The sequence below is a fragment of the Oncorhynchus clarkii genome, chromosome 5 (genome assembly GCF_045791955.1).
Source record: "Oncorhynchus clarkii lewisi isolate Uvic-CL-2024 chromosome 5, UVic_Ocla_1.0, whole genome shotgun sequence".
Classification (NCBI taxonomy): Eukaryota; Metazoa; Chordata; class Actinopteri; order Salmoniformes; family Salmonidae; genus Oncorhynchus; species Oncorhynchus clarkii.
Window position 1 is genome coordinate 13,516,791 of NC_092151.1, and position 22,937 is coordinate 13,539,727.

The following is a 22,937-nucleotide window of genomic DNA, read 5'->3' on the forward strand; positions in this document are numbered from 1 at the left end:
AGTTGACAAGGAGGAGCGCTACATAATTCATGAGGGACAACATGTTTACTGTAGACGTGTTCGATTGTGTGATTGAGCTAGTATAATATTTGACATGTTATATCTTGTCATCGGATTGCTGAATTAGGAGGAGCACTTGTGAGATCTCTATGCCTTGCTTTGGCAACGTAAATATGTTTCCCATGCCAAAAAAACCTCTTTGAATTCAATATATCCACAAGGTGTCGCCCAATACAAATGACTGACTCTCGACAGAGCTAAACCTGAGTTAGTTTATGAACTGGTAATTGGTGTGAAGAAAAATGTTTGGATTAAGCTATGAAATGAAAATGTTAATAACTTTGCTCATCCTCCAGAGTCACCATAAAAATGTCCACAGAGGTATTATCAGCACAATAAAACAAAAGGATCAATTGAGGGGAAATCGTTTTAAACACAAGAATAATAACTAATCCATAGCCAAGTGAGTGTACAGTGTGTCACAATCATCATAAGGTACAGTATATTTGATCAAGGGACAACCAACATAGCACCCACCTGTAGCACGCGCTCCAGCAGGTATATCTCTCTGGTCACCCCCAAAACCAATTCTTCCTTTGGCCGCCTCTCCTTCCAGTTCTCTGCTGCCAATGACTGGAACGAACTACAAAAATCTCTGAAACTGGAAACATTTATCTCCCTTACTAGCTTTAAGCACCAGCTGTCAAAGCACCTCACAGATTACTGCACCAATACATAGCCCATCTATAATTTAGCCCAAACAACTACCTCCCCCCCTACTGTATTTATTCATTTATTTATTTTGCTCCTTTGCACCCCATTATTTATATCTCTACCTTGCACATTCTTCCACTGTAAATCTACCATTCCAGTGTTTTACTTGCTATATTGTATTTACTTCGCCACCATGGCCTTTTTTTTTTGTTTTTTGCCTTTGCCCTTTGCCCTTTTCTCACCTCATATGCTCACGTTGTATATAGACTTATTTTTCTACTGTATTATTAACTGTATGTTTGTTTTACTCCTTGTGTAACTCTGTGTTGTTGTATGTGTCGAACTGCTTTGCTTTATCTTGGCCAGGTCGCAATTGTAAATGAGAACTTGTTCTCAACTTGCCTACCTGGTTAAATAAAGGTGAAATAAAAAAATAAAAAATAGCTGTTTAGGCCCTTGGTCAATTGAAAGTCTGTGTATAATTGCGCACCGCTATGTTTAAATTGACAAAAGGCATATTGAGAATTGGACGCATTCGCAAATGTGGTTAATAAGCCTATAAAAATAACACATAACCAAATAACCATTCGGACGCGTGGTCCCCAAGCTGGACTCTCACAGAAAGTAAACATTTGCTGTAGTTATTACGTGCCTCTGCAGGTGTTGTGATGTATGGCTGTGGCACGGGCTTTAGTTGGGCCAGGAGAAGGAGCAGGTATATAAATAACCACATAATTAAAGGCGCTGACAGGGGTCCATACAGGACCCGCTATTCGTTCCAGTTGAATCCCACATTGTTCTTAGCAATGAGGTCCTACAAGCAGAGCCGGCTCTAACCTTTTGGGGGCCCAAAAAGCTAGAGATTTTTAGCAGTTTTAAAGCTAATATCCTGATTCTACACATTTTTCCATGACTCATGCCATGTTAAAATTATATCTGAGTGAGAGTGGCTAACAAAATGATGGGGGTCAGGGCCCCCTGGAGGTCAGGGCCCCCTAGAGGTCAGGGCCCCCTAGAGGGCAGGGCCCCCTGGAGGGCAGGGCCCCCTGGAGGGCAGGGCCCACTAGAGGTCAGGGCCCCCTAGAGGTCAGGGCCCCCTGGGTACGTGCCCTTTATGCCCGGATGGTAATGTGGCCATGATTACTGCACGTTTAGATAGCTGGCTAGACTAACTTAACAACCTAAAAAATGTCATTGAGTGACTGTCATTGACTGACATAACTTAAGGAACACTGCTGATGCACAACCAAATTGTAGTGACATGTAGGCTGACCATGCCTACATGTCACTACATGCACACATCACTACATGTCCTGCGCCAAAGTTCAGAGCACTACATGTGCAGCACGCACGTGTTATGCCAAAATTCATCTCACTAACCAATAATGGGGGGTGCAATTCAAAGAGAATGCGTTGATTACCCATACACTCCATGCTGTAATTGTTAAATGATGCTGCTGTTTTGATTGTCGAGTGAAACTAGAGTTTACCACACAAAGGTAATTGTCTCTTTCTCTCGGCCAGATGTTGTTCCTGATGTTGAGTGAGTTGCCCAGCGTTTAGCACCACTGGCACTCACAATACCTCCCGGTGCATTTCATTTTCTCACTACCTCACTCTCACTTCAATCGAAGCAGTTCTCTGTAGGCATGGGAAACAAAGTCAATTGTCCTCATTATTATTGGATTGTTCATCCGTGTCAAACAAAAAATGATCAATCAAATAATAATAATATTTATAGACACACACGTATATATATATATATATATATATATATATATATATATATATATATATATATATATATATATATATATATATATTTAAAAAATACTTGTGATTTCTGCACTGGTAAATTAATAATATAGATATAATAAGCTACTAAATGTGATATTCTATTCTATTCATTGCTATAGCTACCGCAAATAAACATACCGTAAGTAAAACATTGCTTTAGGATAAGACCGTCTGCTAATGTCCAAAATGTGAATGTATTAATTGTAACTGTAGGCATACAGGCTAGGCTAGTACAGTATAAGGCGTTTCATTAGTTAAGAAAGGGTCACTGTCCAGTTATGCCTGAGTCAGCGCAGTCCTAAAAGAAATTGGAACAGGACGTCTTCTGCCTTAGGGAGGTTGGGGGCTGGGTTAAGGATTAATGAATTGCTTTTTCAACATTGTTCAGCGGTGGTGATTATGGCCTATTTAAAACAGCCACAAATAGGCAAAAGTTCCTTAAACAGACATCCATCATTATGTCAAATGCCACACCCCCCTTGCTGTTCAATGGCTGCGGGGGCTGAACCTCGACGCGTCATAGGAGGAGTGATTTAAATGTGTATTCCCTCTTGGCTTTGAACTGGAGTAGCCGCCTTTCCTCTCACAAATAGTAGCGTTGTATGTCCATGAACAAGAACTAAGAACCAAATTCCTTTAGCCGAGCTGTGACTATCTGATATGAGAGAATTACTTCATCACCAAGTTTACTGTTTCAGATGTCTATAGGAAATCCATGAAGTCGACCAACGCAGTATAAAATAAGGAAACAAGAAGAGGAAGATTTAGCCTAGACTACTTCTGGACTAGTTTGCAAGCTCTCCAATCGGAATATATAACAACCGTTTGAAGTTGTTACATCTTGAGAACGGCAACAATTTACCATTGCAAGCAGCAGTCCACGACTTGGTTGAAGTTGCGCACGTCTCGTGGTAGCGCGCACCACCATCGTGATCATTTCCTCGCGTTTACTTCACCTAAACTACCACGACGGCAAGGTGAGCACCGCAGCGCGTCACATTTTTCCAAACATTTGTTAACAATAGTCCCATATCGTTTAAAGTTTCAGCCTAATAGATGTGTAATTACACAGTAATGAACGGTAGGGTATTATTGGCAGAAAATGTTGGTCCCCTTTTCTGTCTGTCATGTTCGAACAATTATTGAGCGCAAGCTATTCGTCCGTGATTCAACATTTCCCTCTGACTATCCAGTGGTGAAACATGACTTACTTTTACCCCTTATCATAGCACACATTTCTTAACCGTTCGTCCATGCTTTTGTTGTGGGGGGGGGGGGGGGGGGGTCTTCTCCGGTATCTTGACTGCATCTCTGCATCAAGGCAGCCCTGGTACAATGGGGAGTTGTGCGCCGGCCGTAGTGTTAATTAAAAGAGACCCGTTTTAATGAAACAGCGATGCGTGTAGTTATGGCCCCTGAGCGCATTATTAAAGGAGAAGGATATATTGCTAATCTGCCTTGGTGCCAAGCGGGCCTGACCATTGCTCACTGTACTATTTGTACTATTTATAGTGGCTGTTAATGGTGCAGCCAGGCTTATTTATTTTAATTACAAACGACTTCCCCTTGCTTGTGTGAGCGGGGTTATTTGTTAATTTAAACTGGGGGGGATGGGCGTTGGGCTTTGACAGGTTTTAATTAGTGTAGGTTTACCAAAGGCACAGGGAGCAATACTTCTCTACAAAGTGACTGGTGTAATGTGAAATTTGATCCGAGCCACTTTGGTGAGATATGGGACTTGTTGATGCACATCAACAAGATAAAGAAACTATGCCCAAGCCTAAAAATACCTAGAGGTCTTATAAAAACACAGTTTAGTATTCACCATTCATTTACACAGGCAGCCCAATTCTGACTTTTTTCCCCGCTAATTGGTCTTTTAGACAAATCAGATCAGCTCTTTTGCTTATAATTGGGCAATAAATCTGAATTGGGATGCCTGTGTAAATGCAGCCTATTAGGCCTATGCTATCTATGTAGGTTCCTATCCAAAAGAAGCATAACAATACAAGAAGACTAAATGATTGGGAGCTGACAATGTATTTATCACCAACAAGTGAGTATTTCAATGAAGAAGAGCCAAATGCAATTGGTTAATGGCAAGTGAACCATTATTTGCTCTGTCAACCCGAAACCACATGCAATCCATCAGTCTGTCCTCAGACAGCCAAGGTATTGTGTTCCTCCTCATTAGCCTCTGTTTTTAATGGTTATTTCATCAATCAGTCTATTACTAGAGCGGAACCCAGCTGTCTCTCCTCCTCACTAACCTTTGTTTTGCCTGATCATTCATTTATCATTAAACGCAGCAGCGGAGACCGAGCTTATTACAAATCAGAGCCCACAGAGTCTTATCGCTCAACAAGGACTCCAGTTTATCAATGGAAGGAGCGTAAGTAGTAGCCTAGTCAAGTACAGACTCGGGCGGTCTCCAAAACTCATCTCAACAAAAATAACTCTTTCCGTCACCCCCTCTAAACTTTGTCCTCATTGTGTGCCGCTCGTTCATCTATCTTGCTTGCATAGACTTTCCTAACCCCCTTTTCTCTTTGTATTTAGAAAGCCAATATGCTCCTTTGCCAGGAGAAATGCCCTAGCTTGTTTTTAGCGATAGGCTTTGGTTACAAATCAGCGTTATGAAGATATGGCGTTCACCAAAGTTCTGCAGGGTGTTGATAAGAAGGAACACTAAGTCCTTGCGCCCTCCAAAATAGGTGGGTGTCTACTGTGTTCAGCGGGGGGATAAGCTTGTCTAAGTCCCTTTTAGGGTAATGTAATTGTTGGGGCTTGCTCTGCATTGAAATTTCACTTGCTCCCCCTCTGATGCTGATGACATTCCCCAGGGCATGGCTCAGGTATTGTCTCAGAGTTTGCCGTGTGCTGCGAAAGATGATTAAATGTAGGATTTGCATTTTCATGAGATCAGTGAGGTTTTTTTGTGAGGTTATTTTGGCTCGTCTTCGCTTACGGCTGAGGCTTCTGCAGGTGTGTGTCTGTGTGATTGCATTCGCTGTGCTGCCACAACTTGTCGCAGGTACGGTGAGGAATGCAAAAAAAAGCGAGTAGTATTTCTGCACCCATTTGAGACTTTCACGTGGCTGCACTGCAGCAGTTCTTCTGAGACTTCAGTAGGAAGCCAAACAAACAGGGAAATAATCATTCATTTAAGGTTAGCCTCTTCTCCACTTGGGTTGTACTTGGTCTGCCGTGGCTTCATGTTATGATCTGTTTGGAGTCAAGGGAGACTAACTGGTTCTACAGGCAAATTGCCAGATGGCCAGAAAAAGCATTGAGGCTTAGGACTTGTTGACATATTGTAGTCAAGAGGAAATGTTTCCATACCATATAGACACTATCCAGTCCTTCTTTTAAAAGAGAAAAACAGGGTATAGCTCCTACTCAAGTGCATGTCTATGAGAGCTATGAGAGAGAGGAAGAGAAATGGAGGTCACATTGGCGCCTCTGTTCCTAGATTTGACCAGAATTCCTCTTTTTATTTCACGAGGGTGGAGGCTCTTGTATTTCGGGGTATAGTAATTGATTTCACGCTGGTAATTCACTGCCCGAGGCGTCTGGCTCTGAACACAGGAAACGGACTGCAAAGCAGCAAGCAGAAATGGGCCATGTAAGGTGTCTTGTGTTCCAAACTGTAAATTCACTAGACAAGCTGTGTATTCATCATACACAATGACCTCATTGCACTAATTGCATAATGGTTTATAGCTAGCTATATGCCATTATGATAGTTGCAGAAGGTTCTGCCCCCCTGCACAGTACTGTTAAATGTTTCCCTTACTGTTCCTTAGGTGGGATAGTCCATCCCCTCAACTATGATGCCCCACATTGCCCGAACAAATCTGGCATCGAGTGTTTTCATTTCAATTTGATTTCAATTCCACATCCTATGATGCAGCTGTGGGACCCATTGCGAGGAGTAAATTGGAAAACAATGTTGTTGCCCCCAGGTATTTTTGGAAAAAAATGTTCTCAAGTTGCTGCCTCTGGTCTCCAGTTTGTCAGGGTTGCCTTTGAGCCTGACTCTGAGACAGCACATTGCCAGCTGGCATTTCAAACCGACTGGTAAAGGCTGAAATGTGCCCCGGGATGGCCCCCTTCCAGGAAGGGGTCACACTGCCTTCCTGTGGCAACTTGGCCCTCCGCGACCCCCGATTGACATCCCCAATCAGAGCAGCTCTGTGGATGACCTTTGAACTCCCCAGGGCATCTCTTGTCTGTTGCCTCTTGACCTCGGTGGAAGAACAGCTAGAGGAAATAACGTGATAGAGTCCCAGATGGCAGGCAATCCCCCACATGCAGACGCCAAGCCCTCTTTCCCCCTCATACAATACCTTGGATTTAAGGCAACAGTATAAGCTTTCCCCCTTTCTTCCAACAGCCTTGCCTGGTTCAAGGACTCTCAAAGCCACAGAGAAATTGACAGCGGCCTTTTTAAAAGGGGCTTGTGGAAACAGCTTAGCGTAACGGTCATCAATCAAACGGAGAAATGTCTTGTGCTGATATTCACGATCGGATTGATATTGTGTGTCTGTGTGTGTGTGTGTGTGTGTGTCTGTGTGTGTGTGTGTCTGTGTGTGTGTGTGTCCGTGTGTGTGCACGTACTGCTAGGCCTGTGATAAGTCAAGTGCTGACCTATGTCAAGAATGTATAAAAAATATCTCACCTGTCCAAATGTCAATAGATTGGTTGGTTACAGCAGCTACTTGTAAAGAGTCTGTAGTGAACGTAGCACATGCATATATTGAACTAGATACTGCAGAGTAGCACTGTGGAAAAAGCTTTACCGCCAGGGTTTGGTCCCTCAGCTCTTTGTCGTGTTCCTCTGTATGGGTCCTGAGATGCAGGGTTGGTGCCCCATGTGAAGGCACTTTGTTGGGGTCAGTCCAGCGTCGCCCTAGGCCTCTCTTATGGAGCTCAGCTCTCCTTGATTGGAGCCAGGTGTCCGAAGCAGAGAGTGCATAACTGTGGTGGACCAGCGGCGGACTGAAATGTCTTGTGGGAAGGGCACTCGTAAAGCAAAACATGCCCTCATTTAAATTAGAAGCACTGGAGGACAAATTAGGACGTTGTTGTTAATTTAGAAAATGAAATCCGTCGCTGCAATTATTTAGTGTTGTTGGCCATAATTATGAATCATGAAGCCGGTGAAAAGCAATGGCTGACTCATTGCTGAGTTGCACGCTGGTATGGTTCTTGTTAGTGTGATTTGAAAGCAATATTATCCCCAGCTGTGCATGAAATCAGTTCAGTTTTGAAACGTAAAAGTGGGAAGTTCGGATATACAGTAGAAATGAACCGATAACGGCACACTTGGAATGTGGAGACATCATGTAGATTACCATTGGTTGTCTGGTGTCTCAAAGGATATGGGACTCCATATGTCATCTCCGTTACACCACAAGAAGGTTTATATACTGGTATACCGGAATGTCAACTCCGTAACCCTAACAAAAGTTTTTGTAATCACTCAAAAAACCTCTGTCGACTAGTCTACTCACCCAGTGCAACCCAACAACACAGAAGACCCAACAGCATTATTCAATGAGCATGACTCTGCAACATCAAAGACCTCTCTTCTGGGACACATTATCAAGTTGCAATGAGAGGTTATATTTGCAGCCGGCTCAAAGACAGTGCGGCTTTGGTTAGTAAGAAGAGGTTTGTGTGGAGGTTGTCGTGGGACGGCTGCTTTCCAGGGTGCCAGTCGCCTCTGAGGCGCATATTTTTCAGGAAACTGTACCCCCCCCCCCCGCGCCATATCCCTTAAATGAATAGGCCTAAGCTCTCTTTGCCAACGAATCCCAGAGCCAACCGATTGGTTACCATGCCAAAACTCACATTTGGGAATCCGAGGCCTCGCTCTTTCCTGTCTGTGGGGCTTCTCTCTCCTCGTCACCCACGTTCCAGGTAGATGTACAGTACAGTTGGGACATTCCAAGTAGATGTACAGTAGAGTTGGGACATTCCAGGTAGATGTACAGTAGAGTTGGGACATTCCAGGTGGATGTACAGTACAGTTGGGACATTCCAGGTAGATGTACAGTAGAGTTGGGACATTCCAGGTAGATGTACAGTACAGTTGGGACATTCCAGGTAGATGTACAGTAGAGTTGGGACATTCCAGGTGGATGTACAGTACAGTTGGGACATTCCAGGTAGATGTACAGTACAGTTGGGACATTCCAGGTAGATGTACAGTAGAGTTGGGACATTCCAGGTAGATGTACAGTACAGTTGGGGCATTCCAGGTAGATGTACAGTAGAGTTGGGACATTCCAGGTAGATGTACAGTAGAGTTGGGACATTCCAGGTAGATGTACAGTAGAGTTGGGACATTCCAGGTGGATGTACAGTACAGTTGGGACATTCCAGGTAGATGTACAGTAGAGTTGGGACATTCCAGGTAGATGTACAGTAGAGTTGGGACATTCCAGGTAGATGTACAGTAGAGTTGGGACATTCCAGGTAGATGTACAGTACAGTTGGGACATTCCAGGTAGATGTACAGTACAGTTGGGACATTCCAGGTAGATGTACAGTACAGTTGGGGCATTCCAGGTAGATGTATAGTAGAGTTTCGACATTCCAGGTAGATGTACAGTAGAGTTGGGACATTCCAGGTAGATGTACAGTAGAGTTGGGACATTCCAGGTAGATGTACAGTAGAGTTGGGACATTCCAGGTGGATGTACAGTACAGTTGGGACATTCCAGGTAGATGTACAGTAGAGTTGGGACATTCCAGGTAGATGTACAGTAGAGTTGGGACATTCCAGGTAGATGTACAGTAGAGTTGGCACATTCCAGGTGGATGTACAGTAGAGTTGGGACATTCCAGGTAGATGTACAGTACAGTTGGGGCATTCCAGGTAGATGTACAGTAGAGTTGGGACATTCCAGGTAGATGTACAGTAGAGTTGGGACATTCCAGGTAGATGTACAGTAGAGTTGGGACATTCCAGGTGGATGTACAGTACAGTTGGGACATTCCAGGTAGATGTACAGTAGAGTTGGGACATTCCAGGTAGATGTACAGTAGAGTTGGGACATTCCAGGTAGATGTACAGTAGAGTTGGGACATTCCAGGTAGATGTACAGTACAGTTGGGACATTCCAGGTAGATGTACAGTACAGTTGGGACATTCCAGGTAGATGTACAGTACAGTTGGGGCATTCCAGGTAGATGTACAGTAGAGTTGGGACATTCCAGGTAGATGTACAGTAGAGTTGGGACATTCCAGGTAGATGTACAGTAGAGTTGGGACATTCCAGGTAGATGTACAGTAGAGTTGGGACATTCCAGGTAGATGTACAGTAGAGTTGGGACATTCCAGGTGGATGTACAGTAGAGTTGGGACATTCCAGGTAGATGTACAGTAGAGTTGGGACATTCCAGGTAGATGTACAGTAGAGTTGGGACATTCCAGGTCGATGGACAGTACAGTTCGGACCACGGCCAAAACCGGCCCACAAGTATTTTTTATTTTCTTTGACCCTCCTCAAAGTCATAATATTTGTTTTTGGGGGGATTTTAGTTTTTGTCCAAAAAATACTAAAATCACCAGCAAGATGTATGTGACCGTGTCGCAATTTAATTAATGTATTAAATTATGTTATTTTCAAATACAATCTCTTTTGGGGCTTGGTTGTGGTTCATTTACAGTGTACAAATTATTATAATTATGTTTCGGTCCCCCGACAATCTGCTCTGACAAAAATCGGCCTACAGCTGAATCCAGTTACCTACCCCTGGTGTGTACAGTATGGTACGTTCCAGGTGGGTGTACAGTATGGTACGTTCCAAGTGGGTGTACAGTATGGTACGTTCCAAGTGGGTGTACAGTATGGTACGTTCCAAGTGGGTTTACAGTATGGTACGTTCCAAGTGGGTGTACAGTATGGTACGTTCCAGGTGGTTGTACAGTATGGTACGTTCCAAGTGGGTGTACAGTATGGTACGTTCCAGGTGGGTGTACAGTATGGTATGTTCCAGGTGGGTGTAGAGTATGGTACGTTCCAAGTGAGTTTACAGTATGGTACGTTCCAAGTGGGTGTACAGTATGGTACGTTCCAAGTGGGTGTACAGTATGGTACGTTCCAGGTGGGTGTACAGTATGGTACGTTCCAGGTGGGTGTACAGTATGGTACGTTCCAGGTGGGTGTACAGTATGGTACGTTCCAGGTGGGTGTACAGTATGGTACGTTCCAGGTGGGTGTACAGTATGGTACGTTCCAAGTGGGTGTACAGTATGGTACGTTCCAGGTGGGTGTACAGTATGGTACTTTCCAGGTGGGTGTACAGTATGGTACGTTCCAAGTGGGTGTACAGTATGGTACGTTCCAAGTGGGTGTACAGTATGGTACATTCCAAGTGGGTGTACAGTATGGTACGTTCCAGGTGGGTGTACAGTATGGTACTTTCCAGGTGGGTGTACAGTATGGTACGTTCCAGGTGGGTGTACAGTATGGTACGTTCCAGGTGGGTGTACAGTATGGTACGTTCCAAGTGGGTGTACAGTATGGTACGTTCCAGATGGCTGTAAAGTACGGTATGGCACAGATGTATTTAGGATAACCATGATAACGGGGATGACCGAGAGGAAGCTTGATTTCCTGAATGTTCCGTGGGTTTCCGGAATAGAATGTAGAAGCTGTGGTAAACATCTACCAAATACCCTAAGTTGAAATAAAGCCTGTTAATAAAGGTGTCAGTAGTGTTATTTCCTGGACTGTTAATGTCTTTAAAACAGAAATATCATTCCATCTCTCCATGTTAAGCTCAAACATTCTCGTACTGCTGAATACACACTTTTCCATTCGCCCACCCTTGTTGTTATCATCCTTACTCAGGGTGACATTATATCTCTCACCCCCCCTTCTTCTCTCCAGGCCAACCATGGTGAACAGCCGGGTGGAGGCATCAGCCGTGGCGGTGACAGGGGGCGGCGGTGGCTCGGCAGGCAGGTCATGCGCGGGCTGTGGTGGGCGCATCGCCGACCGCTTCCTGCTCTTCTCCATGGAACGCTACTGGCACACGCGCTGCCTCAAGTGCTCCTGCTGCCACGCCCAGCTGGGCGAGATTGGCACCACCTGCTACAGCAAAGGGGGCATGATCCTCTGCAAGAACGACTACATCAGGTGAGCTTCAGGGAAGGCAGCATTCAAATCAGAAAGGACTCTGGGTGGGGGTGGATGCAGCACGATAATGGCTCTTCCTCACCGTCTTGTAGGCAGGTGTAGTGTCTGCCTCCATATTGGTCATGCAGATGGAGGAAAAATATTTGATTGGAAGCTACCATACTACGGTGACATAGGGGTGGGGAAAGGGGAAGTACATGGGGAAATGATTTGCCTATGTTATATAGTCTGAAATTACCATAGGTTGTAAGCTAACGGTCTCTCACATGTTTTAGGTAACAGCAACCATTTTGGACCTGGGCTATGTTGACAAAGTGAAATTAAAGTGTTTTAAATATTCAACACAGCCCAGGTGAAAAATCATTGAAGATAACTAAAACAGCTGAGAGATGGTTAGCCTACAACCTAAAGTCAATTTTAGTGAGCTTCACCTTCAATAAGGAGTTAATAGTGAAAGTGCAACGGAAATCCACTTTCCACAACTGATCCCGCCTGATGAGTCTGTTAATGCTAGGTCAGACAAGCACAGACAGCTCTGAAAGCAGTTGGAAAAGTGGAGGAATTTGTCAAGTCCTTTTCTCTCTGTTTGCTCTATGCACGCATAAAGGCACCAGGTGTTTAGGTGTGAATGCGGTCAGGTAGGGTGTGGCAGGATATCAGAAACCGGAGGCTGTTATGAAAGAGGTATATGCTCACAGCAGGGTTGGGTGTGAGTCTGGGGGAACAAGGAGATTCTGACAGCTACTCTATCCTCTCAAGACATGACCAACTCTGTCTTTCACAACTTTTTGCACATTTTAATGACAAAACCTAAGGAGTTGCGTAAGATGAGGGGAAACTGGGAAAAGACTGCACATTAGCCAATTCCATCACCACAGCATTGCTCCTACACTGTTTGCCTTAATAATGTCTTGCCCAGTCTGGACTATGTGTGTGTGAGAGAGAGAGTGAGCGAGAGGCTGGCTGGTCCAACACAGACTGGGATTGTGTGTGTGTGCCTGCGTTGGCACTTCTCAGGCACTGGTGCTCTCCAGGGCAAACACTGGGGCAGATCCGGCGCAGTCTGGAAACCCACACAGCCCAAGAACGCCCGCACGAAGGGAGGCCTGCTGGGTAGAGCAGAGACACTGGGCACTGTACATCAGCTCACTAAGAATACAGAGGATTTAAAGCCACTCCCACCAGAATAAATAGCACACTTCTACTTCCCTACAATGTGATCTACTGAAAGATGTATGGTTGCAAATTGAATGTAGGTCTACTAGCTATGTATTGCATAAAATCACCTTGACTCTAATAACTCCTCATTACAATGCTTGCAACCAACATGAATAAATGGGAATTGCACAAGAAAAATATAAAGGTGTTTTTGCCCAAAAAAGTGCGCTGTTAATTAGTCATCAATATGGAATGACACCATTCATATTTTTTAAGGGATATATGGTACTTATGCACTGCTGCCTAACGATGGTCTAACATAGTGCAGCACCTTGTGTCCATGTAAACGATGGTCTAACATAGTGCAGCACCTTGTGTCCATGTAAACGATGGTCTAACATAGTGCAGCACCTTGTGTCCATGTAAACGATGGTCTAACATAGTGCAGCACCTTGTGTCCATGTAAACGATGGTCTAACATAGTGCAGCACCTTGTGTCCATGTAAACGATGGTCTAACATAGTGCAGCACCTTGTGTCCATGTAAACGATGGTCTAACATAGTGCAGCACCTTGTGTCCATGTAAACGATGGTCTAACATAGTGCAGCACCTTGTGTCCATGTAAACGATGGTCTAACATAGTGCAGCACCTTGTGTCCATGTAAACGATGGTCTAACATAGTGCAGCACCTTGTGTCCATGTAAACGATGGTCTAACATAGTGCAGCACCTTGTGTCCATGTAAACGATGGTCTAACATAGTGCAGCACCTTGTGTCCATGTAAACGATGGTCTAACATAGTGCAGCACCTTGTGTCCATGTACGCTCAAGGTCCATCCTCGCAGATTTTTCTAATGCAGAACGGGACTCAGTACGAAGCTTATCAAATGTATAATACAGTTAGTGGAAAAGGGCAAGGCTCTCATTGCCGAGTGGCGCTGTGCCGCTGAGTCCGATACAGGCAGAGAGGGGGGAGAGAGAGAGGGGAGGGAGAGAGGGGAGGGAGAGAGAGAGAGGGAGCCTTAATTAGGGAGAACAGGGTTCCTCTCGGGCGCTCGCTTATTAAATTACTGTTTGGATTAAGATCAAAAATTCATTACAGTGTGCAGTCAGAGCTGGGACACTGATAGGGAACCGGAGGGGCGGGGGGGGGGGGGGGGGGGGGGGGGGGGGTATAGCAGCCAAACCAGTCTGGTAGGTGTCACAAGGAGGGGGTGTAATAAAGGTGAGAGCGGTTGAGAGGCTTTCTATTGAGACTGAACAGTTGAACTGTCTACACACTAGGCTCTCTGAGGGATGGGCTAATGTGCTCTGGGTAGTCTACCAAATGTGGTGTGGAAGTTTCACAAAATGGACTTACCTGGTCATGCTCTAACAATGAGGCTAACTGTTCGACATCGGCAACGCAATGTCTGCTTCACCTAAAGGAATGAAGTGGACCGTAGTCTTTGTCTTACACTTTACACCAAACAATGACATCACCAGCATCTACAGAAGGTAATCCGTGACTTGTGGACAAAAAGCCCTTCATCAGGGTTCTTCACCAGTATCAGCTGTAACATACTTCCTGGCTCTCCCAGTAGCCTGTCACGGACTTCATCTGCAGCTCAAACCCCACATGGAATCTGTGGCCGCCGGCTGAGCACTCATAAGACCTGAGTCACATGTCTCAGCATCACCACCAACACTATTCAATGCTGCATCCCTCCCTTTCAGTCCTGCTGGAACACGTGTCAAACTCATTCCATCGAGGGCTGAGTGTCAGCGGGTTTTCACTCCTCCCTTGTACTTGATTGATGAAATAAGGTTGCTAATTAGTAAGGAACTCCCCTCACCTGGTTGTCTAAGTCTTGAAAAGGAAAAACAGGAAAAACCTGCAGACACTAGGCCTTCCATGGAACGAGTTTGACAGCCCTGTATTAGAATCTAGACCTATACTTGACTTTATTCATGACTTCAACCACTGGTCTGGGACGTATTTCCTTTTATTGCTTGAGATATTTCTATTTAGGATTGGCAAAGGGTGAGCTGATTCAGAATCAGATATAAGAAGTGTGGTGCTGAACAACAGCATTGCTTTCATTGTGAAAATGAGGTGTGACTTGGTCTGAGGGGTAATGTGTTGAAGTGTTTGTGGTGTGAGTGGTTGCAGTGGTCTGACACGGGTTGTTCATCCACAGGCTGTTCGGGCACAGCGGGGCATGCAGCGCTTGTGGCCAGTCCATCCCTGCCAGTGAGATGGTGATGCGGGCACAGGGCAATGTGTACCACCTCAAGGTAAGAAGAACTTCAGCCTAAAAGTAAAAGACTCATTCCACTGGGCAAAAACTGGTTGAATCAACGTTGTTTCCACTTCATAACAACAACAAAAAAATGTATGTGATGATGTTGAGTCAACGTGGGAAACTGATTGGATTTGCAAAAAGTCATCAACGTAAGGGCATTTCAGATTTTTTTCACCTTTTAACCAAAATCCAATGATGGGGATTGTTTTGGGTATAATTCACATTAGTTGACAACTCAACCAAATGTAAATCAAAACTAGTCGTTGAATTGACGTCTTAGCCCAGTGGGATGCCAACAGAAGCCACAGAGGCCCTTTATAACACAGCAATATGACTCAGCGAGAAACCCATGCTTCTGTTGCTCTTTCTTAAAGTTCCTCATGTCCCTCGCTCTCTGCAGTGTTTCACCTGTGCCACCTGTAGAAACCGGCTGGTGCCGGGCGACCGCTTCCACTATGTCAATGGCACCATCTTCTGTGAGCACGACCGGCCAGGGGGCGCCCTGCTCAGCAGTCACCTGACCTCGCTGCAGGGGAACGGCATGATGCCCGACCAGAAGGTGAAGGGATGGGTTCTGATAGAACCACACAGCCCTTGGTTGATAGTCCAATCCATGTGATTTAATTAATGAATGTGGATTCTGACGTCTCCAAGAGTGCTTTTTTTTAGAAATGCTGTTAAAAGTGGTGTTGGACTGTGGTCTTCTTGCTGTCTTTGTTCTTGTAGTCTTGTATTTATGCATAATCAATGTGTGCCAATAATCACCTCTTTCTCCTGATCTCAGGTCTGCTGAAGAAGAATGGGTGACAAAGCAACGTGTGCCTTCTCCTCCCCCGCCTCCTCCTCCTCCTGCTCTTCTTCCTTTTCCACCCATAAGTTTGTCCTGCACCATCCATCCCATCCTTCAGATATTCCGATATCCGTACTCCGGATACTGCTGCCAGTGTCCCATTAGCTTTCCCAGTAACACGGCATTTCCCCCAAAATAATGTTTATTCTGGTCATAGAGAATAATGTTCTCAACCTTGACATAATTGAAGTCTCCTGCTTCAAGGGAAAGATGCGGAGGAGGGAAAGACTGTTGATGATGGAAGAGGATGATTTATACTGTCAAACCAGTGTCTGTTTTCGGTAAGTCCATTGGTGACTGACTTGCATAAGACTGACTTGTAATGCCCTGAGAGGACTATGGCATTTCCAGTGATGGACCATCCTTGATGTAGCACCTTTCCCTAGCCAGCACAAAACTACAGGGAGAGGGAGATGCCACAGACCAATAAATATAAACTGGTTCTCGTCCGGAGCTGTTTCAACCAAGCTACAGTTTAATGACTCCCAAAACACGAAGAGTGTGTTCAAAACAAGATCGCCACATGAATACACAGACACACACTCTCTGAGCTCAGACTCTAGGCCCTTTCATGTGTCGGATTGAGGGAAACAGGAAATACTTTGGTTGTAGTGCTATGCGGCCGTAGCTTTTGCCCCCTGGACGTTCCTGAACTCTCATTCCTGAACTATCATTGGCTCACTCGAACTGTCGAGTTAGGCCGAACGAGGAATGATCAAATACACCTGCCTGGATGTCTCGTCTACTTTCAAAAATATACTCTCTGTGTACTAAATGAAGAATGCCTGTAGAATATTCATCAAAACATACCTTTTAGTCCCATGATTATTTTGTACTGCGAGTGGTTGCCTTGTGTTTCTCGATTGTCTTCGATATTTAGTTATGTTTTCAGGTGAAGATGGTTCCTGGGGTTAGTAAATGTACTCCTGTTTATGGGAACATACAAATATGCATTTGTAATTGTTGTTTAAAAAATTTGGCCGGTGAGAAATGTTATTCCAACATGACTTTGCAGCAGTGCTCTATACGTCTTAATGTATTGTTGTTATGTGGTGGTGGAAGAGGACAAGGTCAAAGTTGAACTGGTCCACATATAACCAGGGTCGTGTTGAGTAGGGCTCACTGTAGATAGAAAACAGAAATAAGTGTTTGTTATTGGAGAGGCCATGTAGTCCCTCGCTGTTTCAGGCCGTTTTTTTCCGTTTGGTACCTAATGAACACGACCCAGGTTGAGGGAAGAGGAGAGCGGCATTGGGATGGAGAGAAGTAATAACTGTACATACCTTTTCTAGTGCTATTATTGTATTGTGGTCTATGGTTGAATTGCGTCTTTGTGTGGCCTAAAACATCTATATGGAGAAAAAAAGTACTTTCTAAATAACTATAATAATCATAATATTGCCAGTCACCTGTGTCGTGTCTGTAATGAGTGTTTGGATAATATTTACCTGCCGTTTGTGTGCGCGTGTGTAGCGAGGTGTGACAAATAGCGCTTTCACACCGAAAGGTAAAGCTCCCGGACTCAGACAAACATGGCCGATTACCCTCAGGAATGGAATTTCAAAGGCTTGAGCTGGGGCCATTACAGAAGCAATTAAAGTGGGATACGCTGGAGGCCCAGGCTTTAGCTGAAGTCCTGTGCCGGAGTCTAATGAGGCCTAATCTGGTGAGCTGGCCTAATTAAAAGGGAGGGACCCCTTTCCTGTGGGTGCTGAGTAGAGCAGTCCAGCTGTTGACTTTACAGTGCTCACAATGCAACAACAAACTGAAAGAAATAAGCCAACCCTTTTTCTCTTACCTATAACTCCATATAACTTGTCTTTCTTCACTGCGTATGAATTTGACATTTTCACTTCTTTGTTGAGTTCTTTACTTGGAAGTTAGGGTATAGGGCCTCTACATATAGTACTGAAGGGCATGTCGGAATTGTTTCTTGGCATGAAAACACCCCCCCAGATCTTGTTTATTTAATTAGCTAATTAAACTTCCATCTTATAGGTAGGTACCTTTGGCCTAGAAATCACAGTCAGCTTTTATGATCTTATTTTATTTCTTATTCCGTGACTTTTCTACAGAAAGAAATTAAAACCAAACATGCAATAGGCCTACAAAGAAGACAGAAAAAAACACTGAAGTAGCCAGCTGTGACTTTTCAAATGAATGTTCCCAGAGAAAACTCTACCATAAGCATTGTGGTGTGTGTCGGTGCCTCAGCAGTTCCTCTTTTAGGGTTAGCCAATTAGGTTCACACTCAAAATAACAATGAGTGTTTTAATGGCCGGATTTCAAAGCATTTCTTTGGTAATGATGTAGAATGGTTTTAAAGGATGAACACATTCCTCGGGTTCTTCAAACATAATCCAAACCTGAGCATGAGTTTCAAATCTTTAAAAAGAAAAACGTTTTTGTCAAGGTATTTTTGGCATTCCTCAGTTTGTTTCTAATTAGACTCCCATACTTCCATAGACACAAGTGGAGTTCAATCATAATAACCAGAATAAACCTGATCTGAAAGAACTACGTAAGAGAAAGCAATATACCCAATATATATAAGAACACCTACAGAAGCACCTATCTGACATATTGTAGAACCTGTTATCGCATTGGAGGTACCTATCCAGTCATTTTAGATCAGTGTGGATTTTTTTAAATCAGTTCATTTTTAAAACGTAGGAGTATTGCATACTGATAACAGCCACACAATCCGTCTCTATACCTGTTCTAACCAATGTGGCACCCAATGTTTAATTTGTATACCTAGTCTAATTACCATTTGATCCAGTAGCTTGACTAATACTTGGCCAGTCATCACATCAAAATACATGGAAAACTTATCAGAACATTTCTCTTAACTGTTCAGTTTAGGTTTAAAGACACTGAAAATGATCAAGAAACTGAAGCAATTGTATTATCGGTATCTTATTCACAGGGGATTCCATAAATAAACACTTTTTGCTGATTTGCAATTCTTTGACTCAATATATCTGCCAGAGATAATGAGTAGCAATTGTCAGTCAGTCAGTGAAGGCAAGGTTTTATTTGTAGCTCCACACCCTTCTGCAGGGTGGCAGCTTGACATCCCCAGCCCATGTGCTGAAGTGCTGATATGGTATCAATTATTTATCCCACGTCTGTGATTTTGAGAAGCATCAGACAAATTCATTAACGTATGCAAATGACCCTAATTGCAATTATCTCTATATCTTGATAAGTAAAAGGGGGGAGGGAATCTACCAATCCCCCTCTGTGGTGCAAGTTACACTTTGCATTCAAACCAATCAAGCCTAATCTGCATATAACTAATTAGCTCAACATATTCAAAAACCAATTAACGGGTCTCTCAAATAGCTTCTATGCCGCACAGCTTTTCTTTTTGAGCTGAGCTGGAACAAGAACAGTTTTCTTTTTGAGCTGAGCTGGAACAAGAAAAGTTTTCAGGTGCACAGTTTTGCAATGTGCAATGTTCCTTCCTCGAGAGAAGTGGAGTTCGCTTTTTTTTCTCTTTCCTCAATTCACTAATGAATCAAATTAACACATGCAAATTGGTGTAATTGCATTGTTTCGTCACCTCATGTTGTGTGAAGAAAGAAAAAAACAGGGAAGCAATGGAACAGCGAAGATATTTTTACCTGATGCCAGAGCGAGAAAGACAGATGTCCAATAGACCTGCCCCTCACCGCAGGGACCAGGTGAGAGAGGTGATGCCACCAGCAGAGTGTGAGGCCTGCAGGCTCACTATCAGCCACACAGCACACATATGGAACACCTTGCTCTTCCTCAATTGCCTTTCCTCGATTCCTCTCTCCTCCTTTTCAAAACACATTTAAGAAAAGATCCCCGGGAGGAGACAATGCATTTTGAGGAGGCGAGACCCAATACCATAGAAAGCTGACCTTCCAAAGTGCATTCTTAACAAATCCTATCTGCAGATGTTTTCCTGCATTTGTAACACAATCCCTACAGTACAGAATCTCAGCAAAAAAAGAAACGTCCCTTTTTCAGGACAGGATAATTCGTAAAAATCCAAATAACTTCACAGATCTTCATTGTAAAGGGTTTAAACATGCTTGTTCAATGAACCATAAACAATTATTGAACATGCAACTGTGGAACGGTCGTTAAGACACTAACAGCTTACAGACGGTAGGCAATTAAGGTCACAGTTATGAAAATTTAGGACACTAAAGAGGCCTTTCTACTGACTCTGAAAAATACCAAAATAAAGATGTCCAGGGTCCCTGCTCATCTGCATGAATGTGCCTTAGGCATGTTGCAAGGAGGCATGAGGACTGCAGATGTGGTCAGGGCAATAAATTGCAATGTCAGCACTGTGAGATGCTTAAGACAGCTGATCATCCTCGAGGTGACAGACCACGTGTAACAACACCTGCACAGGATCGGTACATCTGAACATCACATCTGCGGGACAGGTACAGGATGGCATAAACAACTGCCGAGTTACACCAGTAACGCACAATCCCTCCATCAGTGCTCAGACTGTCCGCAATAGGCTGAGAGAGGCTGGACTGAGGGCTTGTAGGCCTGTTGTAAGGCAGGTCCTCACCAGACATCACCGCCAACAACGTCGCCTATGGGCACAAACCCACTGTCGCTAGGCCAGACAGGACTGGCAAAAAGAGTGGTCTTCACTGACGAGTCGCAGTTTTGTCTCACCAGGGGTGATGGTCGGATTCTCGTTTATTGTCGAAGGAATGAGCGTTACACCGAGGTCTGTACTCTGGAGTGGGATCGATTTGGAGGTGGAGGGTCCGTCATGGTCTGGGGCGGTGTGTCACAGCATCATCAGACTGAGCTTGAGCAGGCAATCTCAACGCTGTGCATTACAGGGAATACATCCTCCTCCCTCATGTGGTACCCTTCCTGCAGGCTCATCCTGACATCCTGACACAATCCAGCATGACAATGCCACCAGCCATACTGCTCGTTCTGTGCATTTCCTGCAAGACAGGAATGTCAGTGCTCTGCCATGGCCAGTGAAAAGCCCGGATCTCAATCCCATTGAGCACGTCTGGGACCTGTTGGATCCCCCCAGAAATGTCCAGGAACTTGCAGGTGCCTTGGTGGAAGAGTGGAGTAACTTCTCACAGCAAGAACTGGCAAATCTGATGCAGTCCATGAGGAGAAGATGCACTACAGTACTACTTAATTTAGCTGGTGGCCACACCAGATACTGACTGTTACTTTTGATTTTGACTCCCCCCTTTGTTCAGGGACACATTGTTCCATTTCTGTTAGTCACATGTCTGTTCAGTTTATGTACAGTTTATGTTCAGTTTATGCCTCAGTTGTTGAATCTTGTTATGTTCATACAAATATTTGCACATTAAGTTTGCTGAAAATAAACACAGTTGACAGTGAGAGGACATTTCTTTTTTTGCTGAGTTTACATACGACATCCCTTCAATTTATCAGGGAATCCGTCGGATGTAATTCACATTTCTAAGACCAATGTAAGCCTTGCACCAAATGCTCCAGGCCTTCACATGGCACTCTGGGAAATGAGGGCATACAGTGCCTTCAGAAAGTGTTCAAACCCCTTATTCCACATTTTGTTGTTACAGCCTGAATTCAAAATGTATTAAATATATGTTTTTTTCTCACCCGTCTACACACAATCCCCTATAATAACAGAGGGAAAACATGTTTTTAGAAATGTTTGCAAATATATTGAAAATGAAAGCCAGAAATAAATCATTTACATAGTATTCACACCCCTGAGTCAATACATGTTAGTATTAGAGCTCCTGAGTGGGGGCAGGGGTCTAAGGCACTGCATCTCAGTGCTAGAGGTGTCACTACAGACCCTGGTTTGATCACGGGCTGTATCACAATCGGCCGTGATCAGGAGTCACATAGGGCTGCGCACAATTGGTCCTGCGTCGGGTGTATTGATACACCATCCAAAGTGTAATTCATCATTTCACCATGCTCAAAGGGATATTCAATGTCTGCTTGTTTTGTTTTTACCCATCTACCAATAGGTGCCCTTCTTTGCGAGGCATTGGAAAACTCCCTGGTCTTTGTGTTTGAAATTCATTGCTCGACTGAGGGACCTTACAGAAAATTGTATGTGTGGGGTACAGAGGTGAGGTAGTCATTCAAAAGTAACGTTAAACGCTATTATTGCACACAGTGTGTCCATCCAATTTATTATGTGACTTATTAAGCCATTTTTACTCTTGTTCTTATTTAGGCTTGCCATAACAAAGGGGCTGAATATTTATTGACTCTAAACATTTCAGCCTTTCATTTTGTGTTCATTTGTACAAAATGTTAAAAACATAATTCCACTTTGAAATGATGGGTAATTGTGTGTGGGCCAGTAAGACAAAATCTAAACGTAATCATTTTTAAATTCAGGCTGTAACACAATAAAATGTGGAAAAAGTCAAGGGGTGTCAGTACTTTCTCAAGGCACTGTATGATTCTTAACATCCTGTTAATTAGGAATGGTGTCCTTGGAGTTATACAAAAGCTATTCAGAGGTAGAGCAATAACCAAATATCAGCTCCTGGCATCTTTTGTCTACATGACAGAGCTCATATGCAATTTCCTTGACAGAGTCAATGCCTTTCCTATCTGAACACACAGACAGTCAAGGCTAATGCCATGTATTGTCTTAGCTAAACAATATCATGGTGTAAAATCATGAATGTATCTGACATTGTCATCCTGTTGCCAGCAAACGCCTTGGTTAACCAAGGACACAATGCTAGCTAACTCATAGAGCTTTCTCCCATTCTGCAGATACAATTTGGAGGCCAGGAGTAGCTGTAGCTCTAGGTATAATGCAACGTTATTGCCAGTGACAGACAAAACTATAGCTAGCTAACTATTGAGGTGCAAGTGTGAAAATCTGTAACTAGCTCGATAGTGTGAACTTGCTTATAGCAGATAATGAACTGTGAAGATGTCAAGTAAATTGGATTTTGTATAGACTGTCTAGTATGAGACT

At 43.9% G+C, this 22,937-nt stretch overlaps 1 protein-coding gene across 1 annotated transcript; it reads left to right on the forward strand.

Annotated features, from left to right (window-relative positions):
• The first annotated feature begins 3,075 nt into the window (after positions 1 to 3,075).
• Positions 3,076 to 18,920, forward strand: LOC139408373 (LIM domain only 4a). Its single transcript, XM_071152165.1, has 5 exons — positions 3,076 to 3,488; positions 11,418 to 11,666; positions 15,007 to 15,103; positions 15,512 to 15,670; positions 15,896 to 18,920. Exons 2-5 carry the CDS (start codon positions 11,425 to 11,427, stop codon positions 15,902 to 15,904), a joined length of 507 nt encoding a protein of 168 aa, XP_071008266.1. The 5' UTR covers positions 3,076 to 3,488; positions 11,418 to 11,424; the 3' UTR covers positions 15,905 to 18,920.
• Positions 18,921 to 22,937: the final 4,017 nt, after the last annotated feature.